Source organism: Hypomesus transpacificus, chromosome 11 (genome assembly GCF_021917145.1).
Source record: "Hypomesus transpacificus isolate Combined female chromosome 11, fHypTra1, whole genome shotgun sequence".
Classification (NCBI taxonomy): Eukaryota; Metazoa; Chordata; class Actinopteri; order Osmeriformes; family Osmeridae; genus Hypomesus; species Hypomesus transpacificus.
In genome coordinates this window covers 15,039,733-15,055,320 of record NC_061070.1, presented here as the reverse complement: position 1 = coordinate 15,055,320, position 15,588 = coordinate 15,039,733, and the positions used below count along the sequence as shown (strand labels likewise).

The 15,588-nt window shown below is 45.0% G+C and overlaps 2 protein-coding genes across 2 annotated transcripts; both read right to left on the bottom strand.

Moving 5' to 3' along the window:
• Nucleotides 1–4,391: 4,391 nt before the first annotated feature.
• Nucleotides 4,392–6,086, bottom strand: LOC124473874 (G-protein coupled receptor 4-like). The gene is made up of 2 exons (XM_047029589.1): nt 5,941–6,086; nt 4,392–5,480 (listed from the first exon to the last, which is right to left on the bottom strand). The coding sequence occupies exon 2, from the start codon at nt 5,456–5,458 to the stop codon at nt 4,607–4,609; it is 852 nt and encodes a 283-aa protein (XP_046885545.1). The 5' UTR covers nt 5,459–5,480; nt 5,941–6,086; the 3' UTR covers nt 4,392–4,606.
• Nucleotides 6,087–6,771: 685 nt separating this feature from the next.
• On the bottom strand, nt 6,772–15,496 carry desi2 (desumoylating isopeptidase 2). The gene is made up of 5 exons (XM_047029590.1): nt 14,654–15,496; nt 11,474–11,546; nt 11,236–11,329; nt 10,546–10,687; nt 6,772–8,420 (listed from the first exon to the last, which is right to left on the bottom strand). Exons 1-5 carry the CDS (start codon nt 14,699–14,701, stop codon nt 8,151–8,153), a joined length of 627 nt encoding a protein of 208 aa, XP_046885546.1. The 5' UTR covers nt 14,702–15,496; the 3' UTR covers nt 6,772–8,150.
• Nucleotides 15,497–15,588: the final 92 nt, after the last annotated feature.

Genomic DNA, 15,588 nt, shown 5'->3' with positions numbered 1-15,588 from the left:
CCGCCCCTGCACTTGCCTGAAACAGCTGTCCTGTCCTGGCGGTATATGTTGAAACCAGACGGTGTAACCGCCGTGTCGGAGATCTGCGGAGACAGCCAAGTCTCGACAAACGCAAATATATGGCAGTTCCTGTCTGCTATTTAAATGGATGACAACCTAACCAGAGATTACACTAACTATTTTGCATGATGACTTTACGATAGCACACAGCCAGAAAACACAGTAAATGATCAGAAGTTCCTACACACAGACCCATACATGTATACACTCACATTCATCCTCTCCTAAACTTCAGAAGAAACTGGTGAGAGGTTCCCAGTATTTAGCTATTCTGTCAACTGATGGAAGTAATGACAACCACCTTGTCACAGCATGACCTAAAAGATTACAGTTATCCATTTCCAAAAAATCCAAAAATTATTTTAGCTGTGCTGTCCTGCTGGCTGAGAAGCTGAAATGGCTATCCTTGAGTACACACAGTAACCCCACATTTTAGACAAGCCTTTATGACTTATGATGAGAAAAAGCGTACTCCCACTTAAAATATTTGGGTGTGCTTGCGTCAGCAAGGTACACACTATCTCACATATATATATATATTTTTATCATAATTTATTTTCCCACCCTATGTCCTTCCTCAATATTTGGACTACATCAGGGGTCTACAAGCCTTTTTTTGCGAGGGCCAGGTAATTTTTCCTTTCTTTAATGTGGGGCCGGTGTAACAGGCCAAATTAACCAACGCTCAGATTAAACCTTGGTATACTTTGGCCCGGGGCCAGGGGATAAACTGTCCTAGGCCGAACTATAGCCGGGGGTGTAAAATAGCCTTGGCCATACTAATACTATACCCCTTCAGGCCAGAGTGATAGATCATACAAATACAAGTATGCACACAAATGTACAGTTTGAACAGCTTTCTTATTAGAAGATATTATCATAAATCAACTTGCAGATGACACAACCCTCTATACCTGGGGTTAAAGGAGGCTAGATTATACGTCGGGTATATTATGGCCTAGGCCCTCAGGCCAGATTATACCCCCATGATATCAGTAGTGTTGAGTGATATACACAAGAATTACGCAGCTTTTATTAAACATTTTAGTGGGGGTTCAGCTTTGTCAGGTAAGTTAAGTGAGAAAGCTGACTGACTTCAATCTTAAAACTCTAAAACATAGACAAAAAAGTATATGCAAGTCGCTTTCAATTAAAATTATATATTGTAAAATAGTTTACACGTAGGCCTATTAAATAATTAAAATAGAATGAGGCATTCTTGAGCCATGGTTGACCTTGTTTTTAACAGTTTTAACGTAGAAAAACTCCTCTTGGCTGAAGCTGCTGTTGCTGGTAGCGTTGCACTGACAGACAGAGCAATACACAGGTTGGTATTTTTTTCTGTGAGCTGCTTTGCATGTATGAAAGAGTTGTCATGCTCTTTGATGGTCAGTAACGTGCATTTTTTAACTCCTGGGCCAGCTGATGCAAATTGCGGTACAGCTGAACATGCTATGTTTAGCTAAAAATAGCCTGATGACAGTTAAGACTGAATGGCAACGTCACACCTAGGGTGACCAGAAGCATGACCCTGAAAAGGAGGACACATGGGTCGAAAAAGGAGGATAAAGGATCAACAAGGAGGACAATCCCAAAAAGTTATTGACCGGGGGCCATTAGTATGAAATTAAGACAATATCATTAGTCATATTAGTAAGTCAACATTTGTAATTTGAAAACAAATTCAGTACAAGTGCACTGATTTTCTGTTGTCTTTGGTGAGACAAGTTTAGTCAAAAAATAAATAAAAAATAAAATAAGACAGTATCATTCCCTAAACTATTTCAGTTGTAATAGACATAAAAAATGCACAATTGTGCACAAATATTCTCCTGTCTTTGGTATGCATGATCTTCCAACAGATTTTTTATTTGTTTACTAAAAATGTCTCAGGCCAAGTGTCTGTGCTTCTGCTGGGAAGGGATGAGAGGGCACTCCCTGCTGATCCTCTTAACAGTGATTCCTCTAGCATCTATTGATTCCTGCAAGGACCACACCAAACAACATGCTCAACAAAAACAAGCAGACTGACCTGGGTTCTGCAGACTGACCTGGGTTCTGCAGACTGACCAGGGCTCATCATTCAGTCCCCAACAAAACCCCACTGAGACTTGGGAAATGGGATCAAATCAGTGCAATTAAACACATCTTAGGAAAAAATAAGGAGAGGTTTGATTGACCGTAAAGCTAGCTCTATCATAACTGCACAGCAGAAGACAGAGGCAGTCTCCTGGACATGGCCTCTATTGATCCTGTTCTCAGGGGGTCGACCAGGAGTTCAGATACTTTTTCAACTGGATTTAGATCTACCCAAGTTGAGATAACTTACATTTAAACCTCTTTCTAATTTTTCCACTGTTGTGGTGGGGCTAATTCATGCATGTTTGGGACAGTTCATGTAGATACATATATATGTATACTGTTGGTTTTCCAAGTAATTAACAACGGATCTTAAAATAATATACTGTAATTATCAAATCTTATTTGTATAGTCCTTTTCACAAGCAATGTCACAGAGGGATTTACAGAAGCCCATATCCAAAAGATCAGTTAAATTATGTTTTAATCAGTCCAAAATAAATGCGTCTTACAGTACTGCTGCGTTAATGTTGTAAACTCATACTGACTGTCATTCTAACAACCTCATATGTACACTCAGGAGTCAACCTACAACCCGCTAACCAACTTTCACCTGGAACATTTTATCAATCAAAAGAAGTCATTATCTAATTAGCAATCAACTTAACAGCCTATCAGCAGCCTATGGGGTATCTGGTTTCAGAGCGTGTGAACAACAACACCAACAGTACCACCCCTTTAGACCGGCTGGCTCACGTCATTGGCTGGGTGACATTTGCTGTGGGCCTTCCAGCCATTGGATTGGCAATCTATGCTCTAAAGCACATGGCCAAAGGTAGGAATGGAGTGCCTTTCCACATCATCAGCCTCCTTGTCTCAGATATCTTCAACTTCATTGGCCGACCACAAGTCACCACACAAAGTGTCATACCCCCTGACATGTCCATGCTCATCTTGTACTTTGGTGTTGTCTCAAACATCACCTTCATGGTGTGCATAGCACAGGAGCGCCACCTGCAGACAGCCTGGCCACAGTGCCAGGGCTTTTTCACCAGAGTCAAAAGCACCGCCCTGTTCTCCATGGTCATGTGGGCGGCACCCTTCGCCATCCTTGCTCTCGCGGTGCTCAAATACTATTTCTGGTTCGCTGTGACCCTGCTCCTCCCCTTCCCCCTCCTCCTCTTCTTTCTCCTGGACTCGTGGCGAGCTTTCCTCTGCTGCAGACCCTCTTCCACGCCGGAGATGAAAAGAACCGTGGTTTCCCTGGCAATCATCCTGACCAATTACACCCTGTTATTCCTCCCCTTTGTGCTGAACATCCTACTGGAGTCATTGTGTTTTCTAGAGGAGGTGCACTACCTGGGGCTGGTAGCCAACATGCTGCTGTACCTAACCCCCCTGGTGGACCCCTTTCTCTATATCTTCATGACTAAAGGACCCAAAGAGTTGGTGAAGGCCCTGTCCTGTTGCAGGAAGAGAGAGATGGATCACCCAGAGACCATCAGCACTGTGTCTGAGATTGTCACAAGACTCTGAAAATTTGTATCAGACATTCATGTTTACCTAGCTAGCTACCTACCCTGACACACATTGTTTCCATGAACCTGGCAGAGACCTTGGTTCCTAGGTCTTAATGTTTTACTGACAGCCCTTGTTTTGGAATGCTACGGTGGATTTCAATTGTTCCTCAAAATAAACTAATGTTAGTGGATCCAATACAACAAATATCAGATTTAACATGTCTGTTCGTGTCCTAAGGCCACTGTGTTTATTTGTCCACTAGAGGTCAGTCTGACTTTAACCCATGGATACGGGACAAAAACGAGGATATGGAAACAAGTCAGTGACATAATATTTTGAATTTTAAAAAGCATTGAATACGTATATTAAACTATTATGTGTGTACTGTACATCTCCAGGAGCCTGTCAGGAGACGCCCATATAAGCCTGTGTCCCAGCATGTGTGCACGTACCGAGACGTGCACTACCAGACAGTCCGCCTGCCTGACTGACCCCCCAATGTCGACCCCTTTGTCACCTTGCCCGTAGCGCTGAGCTGTGAATGCAACATGTGCACCATGGACACCTCCGACTTCACCATCGAGAGTCTGAAGCCAGACTTCTGCATGACTCAAACGGCTTTTGAGCCTGCCTACTACTAACCATCTGGAGATACCAGGAGCCTCAATTATGAAAATGAACAACTTTATTTGGGAATCTCATTGACTTATGAATACAATTACAATACAACACAATTTATTTTGTAAATGTTCATATCTTTTATCATTAAATGTTCTCCAAATTGACTTTTTATTTTAATGGTTTGGTCTGTAAATGTCTGGAGCCAACTGATTAAAAAAGACAGATTAATCATGGTACTACTGACTTTATTTAGTTGATTTTAGTACCACAGTTCTTGCAACCAAACCTTTATGTTCTATCTCATCTCCTCCTCACAAGGTTCCAGTCACAGTGAAGTGGGATTATCAGTCACGCTCGTGGGGGTCTGGGTAAGGTTGTGCCCTCCAGGCAGCAGCCTATCCAGACAGGGACAGGCCCTCAGTATGTCATTGGCCCCCTTCTGCATAAACACATAGAGAAGGGGATCCAGAAAGGGGTTGAACAGCACCAGGAATAGCCCCAGATGTGACTTCACAGGGCTCCGCACAGCAATCAACAGGTCCTGTATAACTATTGGGAGGAAGAGAAGACAGTAGATCCCCAGAACCAGTGCCAATGTGCCAATAATGCGTCTCTTCTCCAGGACTGTAAGAGAAATGGAGCCGGACAGAGCTCTCAGCGTACCAACCAAGAAGAAGATAAGCAGGGGGAGAGGGATCAGGTTCAGGACAGAGTTCAGGATCAGCCTGGCCTCATACGGCATGAAGGATAGGATGCTGATCTTGACGAAGGAGAACAGCCAGATGATGGAGGACACAATTAAGGAATTCTTAATATTGTGCTGGAAACGGTACCAGAGGGGAAAGGCAACCACCAGGTACCTCTCCAGAGCGATGCACACCATGAAGCCCACACTTGTTGTCAGGCTATAGTAGTACACAAGCAGCACCACAATATGACAGTAGCCCTGGAACATGACTGGTAAAACACACATCTGAAGGAGGTCCGAGATCAGCAGATTGATGATGAAGATGGGCGCAATGTGGTCAGCACAGATCAGGCAGTAGAGTAGATAGATGGCCAGGAAGATGACTGGGATGCTCAAGGAAAAGGCGACCCAGCCAATTACATGGACGACATGGCCAAACTCACTGCCATTATTCTGTGTGTTGTTTTCAAAGTTGCAAATTATGTCCATTCTTGAGTTGTGTTCTGTGGTGCTAAAGAGACAGTTTTGTTTAGTTAATGAGTCACAAGATTTTGTTACATTCTGCCAGATGTTGTGATGATATAAACGATTCTCATGATTTTCCTGCAGTAAAACATTCACACTTGAAATACAGTCTGAAAATACATGAAGAAAACACTATCAAAGCAACTCTAGATCTTACTGTTTGCATAACTGTCTCTCTCCACACACATATTGTATAGGTATGGGTAAGTAAGCTAAATACGGTAGTAGTCTATAGGGAGGTTTCCTGTTCTGTCTCCAGTTTAACCACATATATTTGACCTCAAATAAAAAATAATGCTTCAGAAGAGAAATAAGTTCAAATTGTTTATTTAAACCTTTCCAAATGTAAAAGAATATTCATTTACTTGAAATTTGAAGTAAATTCTCATTAACTCATATCAAAATGTTTTTTTTGTATATAAGAAAAAGTATTGCAGTGTTCTTACCTGGAGGTTCACAGAGATTAAAGGTAGGGTTGGACATCAATGTTTTGGTTTTCATGTATGGGCTTTCTAAATGGATAACAACCTAAAATAGATTACACTAACTAGTTTGCATGATGATTGTAAGATAGCACACAACAAAAACACAGTAGCCTACATTATCAGAACTTCCTAGATACAGACAAATATACACTCACCAAGGCCGTAGCCATGGAGTCAACATTGGGGGGGACCATTTTTTTTTCAATCAGCAGCCTATGGGATATCTGCTTTCAGAGTGTGTCAACAACAACACCAACAGTACCACCCCTTTAGACCGGCTGGCTCACGTCATTGGCTGGGTGACATTTGCTGTGGGCCTTCCAGCCATTGGATTGGTAATCTATGCTCTAAAGCACATGGCCAAAGGTAGGAATGGAGTGCCTTTCCACATCATCAGCCTCCTTGTCTCAGATATCTTCAACTTCATTGGCCGACCACAAGTCACAGCACAAAGTGTCATATCCCCTGACATGTCCATGCTCATCTTGTACTTTGGTGTTGTCTCAAACATCACCTTCATGGTGTGCATAGCACAGGAGCGCCACCTGCAGACAGCCTGGCCACAGTGCCAGGGCTTTTTCACCAGAGTCAAAAGCACCAACCTGTTCTCCATGGTCATGTGGGCGGCACCCTTCGCCATCCTTGCTCTCGCGGTGCTCAAATACTATTTCTGGTTTGCTGTGACCCTGCTCCTCCCGAGGAAGAACCATTTGATGTTTGTTATAAAAAAGGTTATGCATGGTCACATGAAGGAAACATCTGCCATCAAACTAAACCACTCAGATCACAGGCTTCAATTTCTCATACATTTTCTTTAATAACTTTAAAATGGGATACAAATATTGTCAGTTCCACAGAAGACTCTAGAAAGGTGTAAAACATCTGATATCAGTTATCTAGGGTGAGGAGGAGTCGGCTGGCTGCTGGAGGCAGGCAGACAGGCAGGTAACAGACATACAGACAGGTAAACCAGACAGACAGGTCAACCGTCAAGGAAACAGTGCAGCGCTCCATGAGCTGGTACAGTACAAATCATCAGGCACAACCGCCACAGAAGTCAACATCAGAGAGAGAGTGTGTGTGTGTGTATGTTTGTTGGGGTGGCGGGATTGGCCCAGGTGTCAGTGTCATAATCAGATACCATACACTTACACAGTCTGAGAGAAACGCATTCACTCAGTTTGTAAACAAAAAGCTCTTAAAAAAAACAAAAAAGAGTGGAATTAAATGCACTCTGAAAAGCTCTATAGAGTGACTACTATGTTACAAAAAGAAGTTGCGTGAGAAGGAGACCTAATAGAATATTAAGCCTTTTGGAGTCCTGAGTATATAAAATAAAACAGAACAGACCGCAGAAAAAGGCCAAAGTCAGTCAAATCAACAAACAACAACACAAAATAACAACCATAAAAAGGATTGTTGTCTTGAAATTAAAACAACCATCATCCAAGCCTATCGCCATGACACCCAGTGTGATAGCCAGTGTCAGTGGACGGGGCCTGGATACGGCTGGTGGATGGCAGGTCTCTTCAGGAAGAAGAGGCATCTGCTGTGGTCTACAACACCTAGCTCAAATACGATCAAATACCTGGGGTGCACTTGGTTCAATTTACCCCCATATAATGTACTACATGGAAAAGTCCAAAAGTAACACTGTACTATGAGATAAACCCAGTGCACCCTAAACACTTGTGGGCATTTGGCCAGTGTATTTTACCTACGTTTGGCCCCTAGAGGCTGGTCCTGGGTCAGTTTAGCATTTTCCTTGTTCGTGATCAGTGTTAGGATCTAGGAAAGTAAATCTGAATGCAGATCTGGTCCCAGGGGCACCATTATGGCAGAGGTGGCAGGACGGGAGGGGGCGGGGTGGGGATGCAAACAACAAGGGGCCGTGTTTGTGTCAGTCTCTTGGCAGAGTGGTCCAGAGCAGGCTTCGGGGATAGGGCTTTCAGCCAGTCTACTGCGGAGCATCAGACTGTGGTTGAAGGCGAGGACGATGTTCACACTGGGCCCCCCTGGGCCTGGCAGGCCTGCTCCCAGGCCGGGCTGCCTACAGGAGAGGAGTCTGGGCTAGCTCGACCCCTCGGCCTGGCTCTATGGTTCCCCTCAGTCACGGCCCTACAGGAGGAGCTGGAGGCTGGATCGGTGGTGTGCTCCCCCATAGGCCGGCCCTACCGGCGGGGCTGGTGCCTGGGAGCACGGGGCAGCTGCGAGGGGCTGGAGGAGGACGAGGAGCAGGAAGGCATGGAGGCCAGCGAGGCTGTGGCTGCGGCATCCTCGGCCTCCTCCAGCTCTCCAGCGTGGAGCTCCTGGCTGACGCTGGACTGCAGGGCGGCCGGGGTCAGCCACTCTTTGGGCAGGCAGCTCTGCAGGAAGGGCACACAGGAGCTGAAGTAGGCCAGCCGGTTGACCCAGCGAGGGACCTCCCTGCCGCACAGGATCTGAGGGGGGAGAGAGAGGGACAGAGAGACGGGAAGTCAGACAGAGGGAAGGCTCGCGTACCCGTCAGGGGCTGAGAAGCACTTTGAGGACCCGATGGAAGAGGAGAGACCGCCATACGGAAGCAGCTGACACCTGAAACCACAGGCTCGCTGGGAGTCTTCCTGGAAGAAGGACTGCTGACAGCTAGCCTACATGTACATTAGGCAGTCCAGTAAGGCACAACGCTGGGATGGTTATGGGAATGTACACTTATATTCAAACTGGCATCATTACATGAAGTGGCAGGACCTCCTCTGTCTGAGAGCTGCATTATCTGACTTCTGTTATTGTTCTGTCAGAAGCGAAGGACGCTCGCACAGCAGGAAGAGACGTTGTTCTCTTTAGTCTCTGCCGTAGCCTTGGCGGCTGCAGTCCAGCACACCGAACATACATGAATCAACCGTCATCCGTTTACATCTGCCGTACAAAAACCTGTATGACAAAGAACAACACACTCATTCTCAGCATAACACCCTCTGTGTGTGGTTACAATTATTCTATAAACTGTCTTATCATCTCAGGCAACACGTCGAAATGTGACTGGGTCAACTTTCCCCTTTGGTGTCTGTGTGTCTGTGCACGAGGAGGCAGGGCTAGGGAAAGAGCTGCTTCTCAGAAAGAAGCAAAGTGTGGGAATTATTAGTGAGAAGATGGAGGCTGTGAAGAACACCCACTCAGAGCTGGGGGGGGGGGGCTGCAGCTCACAAGCTGACTAAATCCATTCCCAGAATCCTCCTGTGTAGAGCCAACAACAGTCTCTAATCCAGGCCGTCGAGCAGATCAGGTGGAGAAGGAAATGAAAGTGAGTCAGACACAGACTTCCCTTTCCATCCTAACACAGGAACTGGTCACAGCCCCAGCCACATCCTCAGAGCCATGTCTTCACATAGCCTTGGCCTCCTTGGCCTCCACCAGGCCCAGGCCCCCAGCCGCTGCTCAGCCTCCACCCATTCCTCTGCCTGGTGCCTGAGGCTGGCTGGGAGAGAGGGCAGCCACTGAGTCTATTTGTGTGACAACGGCACAGGATTTGCCATTCTTTGATATGGGTGGGGGTTTTCAGAACAAGATAACGTAGGCCTATGTAGGCTATGCCAAGAACAATCCTCAAACACCCCTAAGCCAAGATAAAATCTGATTCACAGAGGAAATATAAAGAGAAGAATAAATGGGAAACAAAATCAAATTCAGGCTCACATTTAACAAGCAAGACAATATAAAAGCAGAACAGAATCCGTGCCGGTGGTCGTGGTCAGCGGTGACAGGCAGCTGAAAGTGGCGTGTCAGCCGGGTGAGGAGGAGCAGTTCCTGGTGTCGGGGCGTGGCGGCAGAGGCATCATCCTCGTCGTAGTCATCATGATCGTCTTCCATCATCAAAGCTTTATTTGCCTTTCAGATGGAGGACTGCCCTCAGACACTTCAGAGAGCATGCCTCAGGAGGGTTAGTCATCTGCCTCTCCACGCGACACCCCTTCCACACACACACTCACGCACGCACACACACACACACAGACACACACCCAGACCTACTCATTAGTGTTCCATAATGAAGATGGAGGACAAAGATCAATGGTTTGAATAAAGAGAGAAGACGGGTGTTCTAAGATAACCGACTGTTAGCCTAATTCTCCATCTCTTGATCAATTACACTCATATTCACCCCTCAGGGAAAATGACTAGGCAGGGCTTTCTGCTGATCTGACACGGACCATAATAACAGAGTCTCCGACCAAACAAAGAGGTTAGCTGCATTAGTAAACATGAGCTCAAAGCCTGCAGGAAGAAACACTAGTGTCTAGGGTCATCTGATCCCCAGACAAGTTTACCTTGGAGGCTGGTGTGTGTATGTGAGTGAGTGAGTGTGTGGGTGTGTTTAGTGTGTGTGTAGCTACGCCGGCGTGTCAGGGCTTGTATCACAGTGTACTAATCCCTGTCTCCCAGCCAAGCGCTGACTATAATAGTGACACACCGTAAAGCAGCTATGGACTACTGCCAAGTTTGGGCTGGGATGAAGGTTCCGATTTATTCAAATACCTTTTTATTTATTTATTGGATTTGATGTGTGTGTGTGTGTGTACTATACCATACCTCTGACAGAGCTGATGAGAAGTGGTTGCAGTTCTTGTGCATGAGGTGGTAGGCGTTTCCCTTGTATTCTTTGCCCATCTCCTCTACGATGCGCTCCACGTCTTCCTCATTAAAGTCTGTGCTCCCAAGGACTAGGGCCTCTCTGCAGGAGGACGGCATGTTAGTGGCTGTACCATCACACACGCAACGCAAACAGGCCTGCGCGGGACTTCAAATAATCGGGAATTAGGAACGTCTTCCTGTTATGGCTCTATTCACTATTCAGGCCAACCGTGCAGCCGTCATTAGCATCGGTGGAGAAGACTCTCTGAAGCCTGCAGGCACATCAACTAGAGCAGAACTGATGCCCAGCTGCATAGGAGCACTGCTAGGAAAACACACAGCCTATCTAGGCTGCATGCGCACAGACAAAGATGTCTAGTCAGCTGTTCATGTGGTTGTTGTTGCGCAGCTGTGTGACTAAGCTCTCCTATCCATGGTACAGGACTAGTCAGACCATATGCTTCATCCCACAGCTCTTCATTAGGGCCAAGACACTGGTGACTGGCTGGCTGACTTACAAGCTAGTCTTTCAGTCCACTAAATAATGAAGTGAAATGATCAGGACAACATTATTTCAAGCACTCACACATGCTTCGGAAGACAAACATACAGAAGCAAAAAACCTTCTCTTAAGCAGTTGGCACTCACTTGAATTTGAACGTGTCGCCGAGTTCTGTGGCGTCGCCCGGCGTTATCTCAAAAATCCCTGAGAATGGGTATGGATGTCCTCCATAGGCAAACTCTGGAGGGAGCACACACGCGCACACACACACACATGCACAGGAGAAACAATGGGATTAGGGTTAAGACACTTGCATCTCCTGAGCACACACCTACGCATTCATTCGCACACGTACACACAGCAGGGTAGAGTAGAGAGGCTGACCTCTGCCGTAGACCTCAATCCCTGAGTGGAAGACTCCGATGCCCAGAGAGGTGGTGAACTCATTGATCCAGTACTGTGGAGAGGAGACAGAGAGACACACCACATGGCTCATTATTGCCAGTTAAAACTAAAGGGAGTAAAGTAGATAAGTGAAAACAATAATCATACAATGACATGATCAAGCAGTGGTTCCTGCTTTGTTTTGGGTGTTTTTTAAGTGCCGGGCCTGGTTGCACTAGTGATGGATAGAGGAACACCATCTGGCCATTTTCCAGGGAGGGCTGTGATTGGTGAACTCTCTCCCACTGACCTCTCATCCCACGTAACCATGGAAACACACCAGACCCTTCGGAACAGAATGGCAAAAAAAAAAAAAACCACACCCATTCCCCATCCCCCTTCTCTGTCTCGCAAGTGTCTGCACGCTATCAGGTGCGAGGGCCGTCGTTCCTGTGGTGCACTGTGCTCAGTGCGGTCGGTTGCTAGGCAGAGTGCGCTGGTGTGAAATGGATACGTATGTGTCATCACAAGACAGTTGGTGTTGGGGGGAAGAGAGGGTGCTACATCTCGTGCTCGGTCTCTCAGAAGGGAACCGTTCACTAGCTATCCAGGTCCAGAGGTACACAGCAGACGCTCTGGGTTCCTCGATGGGCATTTACATCCAAAACCCCATTGGTCCTCCAGAACAGCCCGATAGTCAGTTACACTGCTGCTGTTGTCACATCCAGTGTCATGCAAATCCAAGCCACTCTCATCTGCAGCACTGCTTTCATTATTCCCCTCTTGAAATTTGCATTGCAAACCATCCCTGGGTCTCTTTGCCATGCCATTAAAAACAAAGGTTATCATTATTATAAGACTTACTGCAAACCCTCTCAGTCTCAATCAGACGGTATATTTAGCACCCCGTGACCATGAATGAGTCATTTGAATCCCTCACTTCTAACAGCTCATAGCTGAGCTGGCATTATAAGCACAAAATGATGCTATCTCAGAAGAATAGCCAGCACACTGTCATTACTCCAGTTTGTAGTAAACCATTGATAGGTCTCTATTATGTTTCCCCATCTATCAAAAGACTGGATATTTGTGATCCAATAAACAATAAACAGTACACTGTTTATTGGTAGAATGATCTGTAGTAGCCCACTGTGATGCTTGTCTTCTACCATGTGACTGATCCGATCTGGCAGCCATGGGTCATGCCTGGAAGACAATGAAGGGCTCAGCAAAGTAGATTCAACATTAGGCTTAAGCAAAAGCTAGGCCTAATGGTTAAAAGCTATATTGGTTAAGTAAATCCACAATTCTATTGCATATTAGCCTTGGTTAAATCAAGGCTATCTAAACATTTACTACATTTAACAGTGCAGTATGGTGACGGACGACAGGAAGCACAATACAGTGTCACAGGGAAGGCTTGAGGCGACCTAAGCTTGGCTGGTATTGTAATCTCACCCTGGCTGTGTAATAAGGCTCTTATCCCTCTGCCCTTAATTACAGCAAAGCTCATTAAAGACATCCTCCACAGCAGAAAGAGAGAGGTAGAAAGAGGGGTCCTACTCTGACTTTGGGGAGGAGAACCATCCTCAGCATTGTTGTTCTGCTTGGTCCGGCCCTTTAAACGGACTGGAAACAGACACCAGCAACAGCCCAGAACCAGGTTCACGTTAGTAGAAAGGGGGCAAAAGAGGACTTCCTGCTCTTGTTGTCCGAAACTCAAACGTCGCTTAGCTGTTAAAAGTCATAGGAATTATTTCCACTATTTACAGAGACGGTCATAGCTGTAGGATGTAACTGTAGTGGAGTGTTGTCTAATCCTAATCCGGTCCCATCCAGTTTGGCCCCTTGCAGATACACTACAGTATAACCCCTGGCCTTCAGATCAGTTCCTCATTAACCTGAGTTAACTAAACACACTCGGCTCTGTTGGGAATCCACTTATGTGAAACAAGACTCGCTACAACTGCTTTTGCTCAGGCAGTCTCCTTCCTTTGGATAGATGTTGGTACACAGACAAACTTGTTTTTCATTTGACCATTAGTGATGTCCATTCATAAAATGCATAGATAAACAACTGTTAATTTCTTGTTTAAAATGTATTTGAAGTATTAAACTATAAGTCGTAGGCCTAATAAAAAATATGATGCAGCTACCTGCATCAACTTTGCTTGTCTACTATCAGTGAGAGATCCAGTACATATCTTGATCTGTCTCACACATGGCAGAGGTGGGTGTATAAATCCACGTGAGGAGGTAACCCTAATTGAGACAAAAAAATGGCTGAAAAAATGAATTCAAATGGCAAGTCAATTGGTAAACAAATACCCATGCAATGACATGGTATTTTCATCTGCATCGTTTTGGTCTGTCTGTTACAAGACAGGAAAGATGGACAGGATATAGGTCTTAAAGTCAACTGTTGGAGTAGATTATGTAAACAGTGTCTTTGTTAAACTATTTGGTCAACTCTTGTTACTTAACCAAATTATTGTTAAAACATCAATATATAAGGAGAGTGGTTGGCGTGTCAGCCTAGTGTCCGTATAATTCGTGAATAAAGATAGCATTCTGAAAAGCTCTCAGAAGAGTACAACTAATTAATTTTAGGATACGTCAGACACCAGCTGCAGCATTATGTCTATGGCATACTGCTCCCTAAAATCTGATTATACATACATTTATTATTATCATAAATGTCCAACACATTGCAAGAGACAAGTAGGCTGTGCAAAAGACAGCAACACGAATTCAGCAAAAAAATGAATTTCTTACTTGATTCCTGATCGATTTCAATTTCTTATTGTGACAGTGAAGTAGACTAAACTGATAATTTTAGTTTTAGTAGCCAATCTGAACTGGCTTTTGGTCTGGGTTATTTAGTTTCTGTCAAAATATGCTGACGTAATCAAAGAACTGGCAAACTTGTAGAAACTAACGGGACAGATGCTTAAACATTTTAGACGTAAAATACTAGCGTTAGCCAGCAGCATTTCTTCGTGTTATTGATAGCAGCTAGCTTGCGTCTAACTAGCCAACTAAAAGTGTTATGCAGCTAGCTTGCGTTTCCTATGGCCATCTAACGGTCGGAAGCTAGCTCTAGCATACTGTCACACTTTTGTTCTTTCTTTGGACACTCTGACTAAGTTTTCTAGATGGATAAAATAGCAAAAAACTTACCATATCATAGACGTTTAAAATGATCGGCTCGTTTGCCATCACTGGCATCGGGAATTTCTTCCACTATGCTGGTGTCCGTGTGCACTCTGGCAGCTAGCTAGCGTGCTTGCTAGCCGTGGCCACCCAATATTTCACGTTATTGATTTGCCTGCTCGCTACCTAGTTCCCTGGTATTTTCTCCAGTTAACTGACACTCGGTCTACTACTAGCTTGCAAATCCAACTGTGCCAACAGAAAACGCATTCCGTTCCATAGAAAGTTCATCAGTCTCGCAATCGCATAGGGGTAGCTAGTTCGATCCAATTTCCCCATGCAAACAGATGTGATGTCAGGTCGCCAGGTTTTGCTCGCCGTTGTTGCTGTATAAATTGAACTGGCATACACTGCTCATTTAGTGAAATTATTTTGGTATCGCAACATGTTTTGTTTTAACTAGGAATAGCCATTCAAAAAACACATTTCTTTATATGACTTTCCTCAAAGCCGTAGTTAGTTACTCCTTCCAGATGAAAAAAAATCTCCAGCAGAAATAACGGTGAGGTACAGTACCAGATGCCTGTCAAGTAAAGAACAACGGAAAACATTTCTTCATGATTCCCTCACCACCCCGCGGTGCACTGGGCTGGCACGGATTGCATTGACTGTGCTTCTAACATGATGTATTATTAGGTTGTAAAAAAGAGTTTCAAGTTAAATTACCACTATATACACTGAAAACTCCGACGTCGGTCACACACTGTGAATAACTGACCTAACAATACCCAGCCCCGCTCTCTCCCGTTTTTTTCCACCGGCAAGTAGACTGACACAAAAAGAGGTGACACGAAACGAATGGAACACAAACGTCTCCAGCAAAGCATGTACCGTAGGTTTGTGGGAAATGTCGTTTTAAATTGTTTAAGTATCAATAACTGCATACCATCGCCACCTGCTGG

Coding starts and splice junctions, on each gene's coding strand:
- desi2 (XM_047029590.1), bottom strand. CDS start 14,701: ATGCCAGTGATGGCAAACGAGCCGATCATTTTAAACGTCTATGATATG. Junction 11,547..14,653: donor TTTTAAACGTCTATGATATG/GTAAGTTTTTTG, acceptor TCCTCTCCACAG/TACTGGATCAATGAGTTCAC. Junction 8,421..10,545: donor TCTCATCAGCTCTGTCAGAG/GTATGGTATAGT, acceptor CTCCCCCCTCAG/ATCCTGTGCGGCAGGGAGGT.
- LOC124473874 (XM_047029589.1), bottom strand. CDS start 5,458: ATGGACATAATTTGCAACTTTGAAAACAACACACAGAATAATGGCAGT.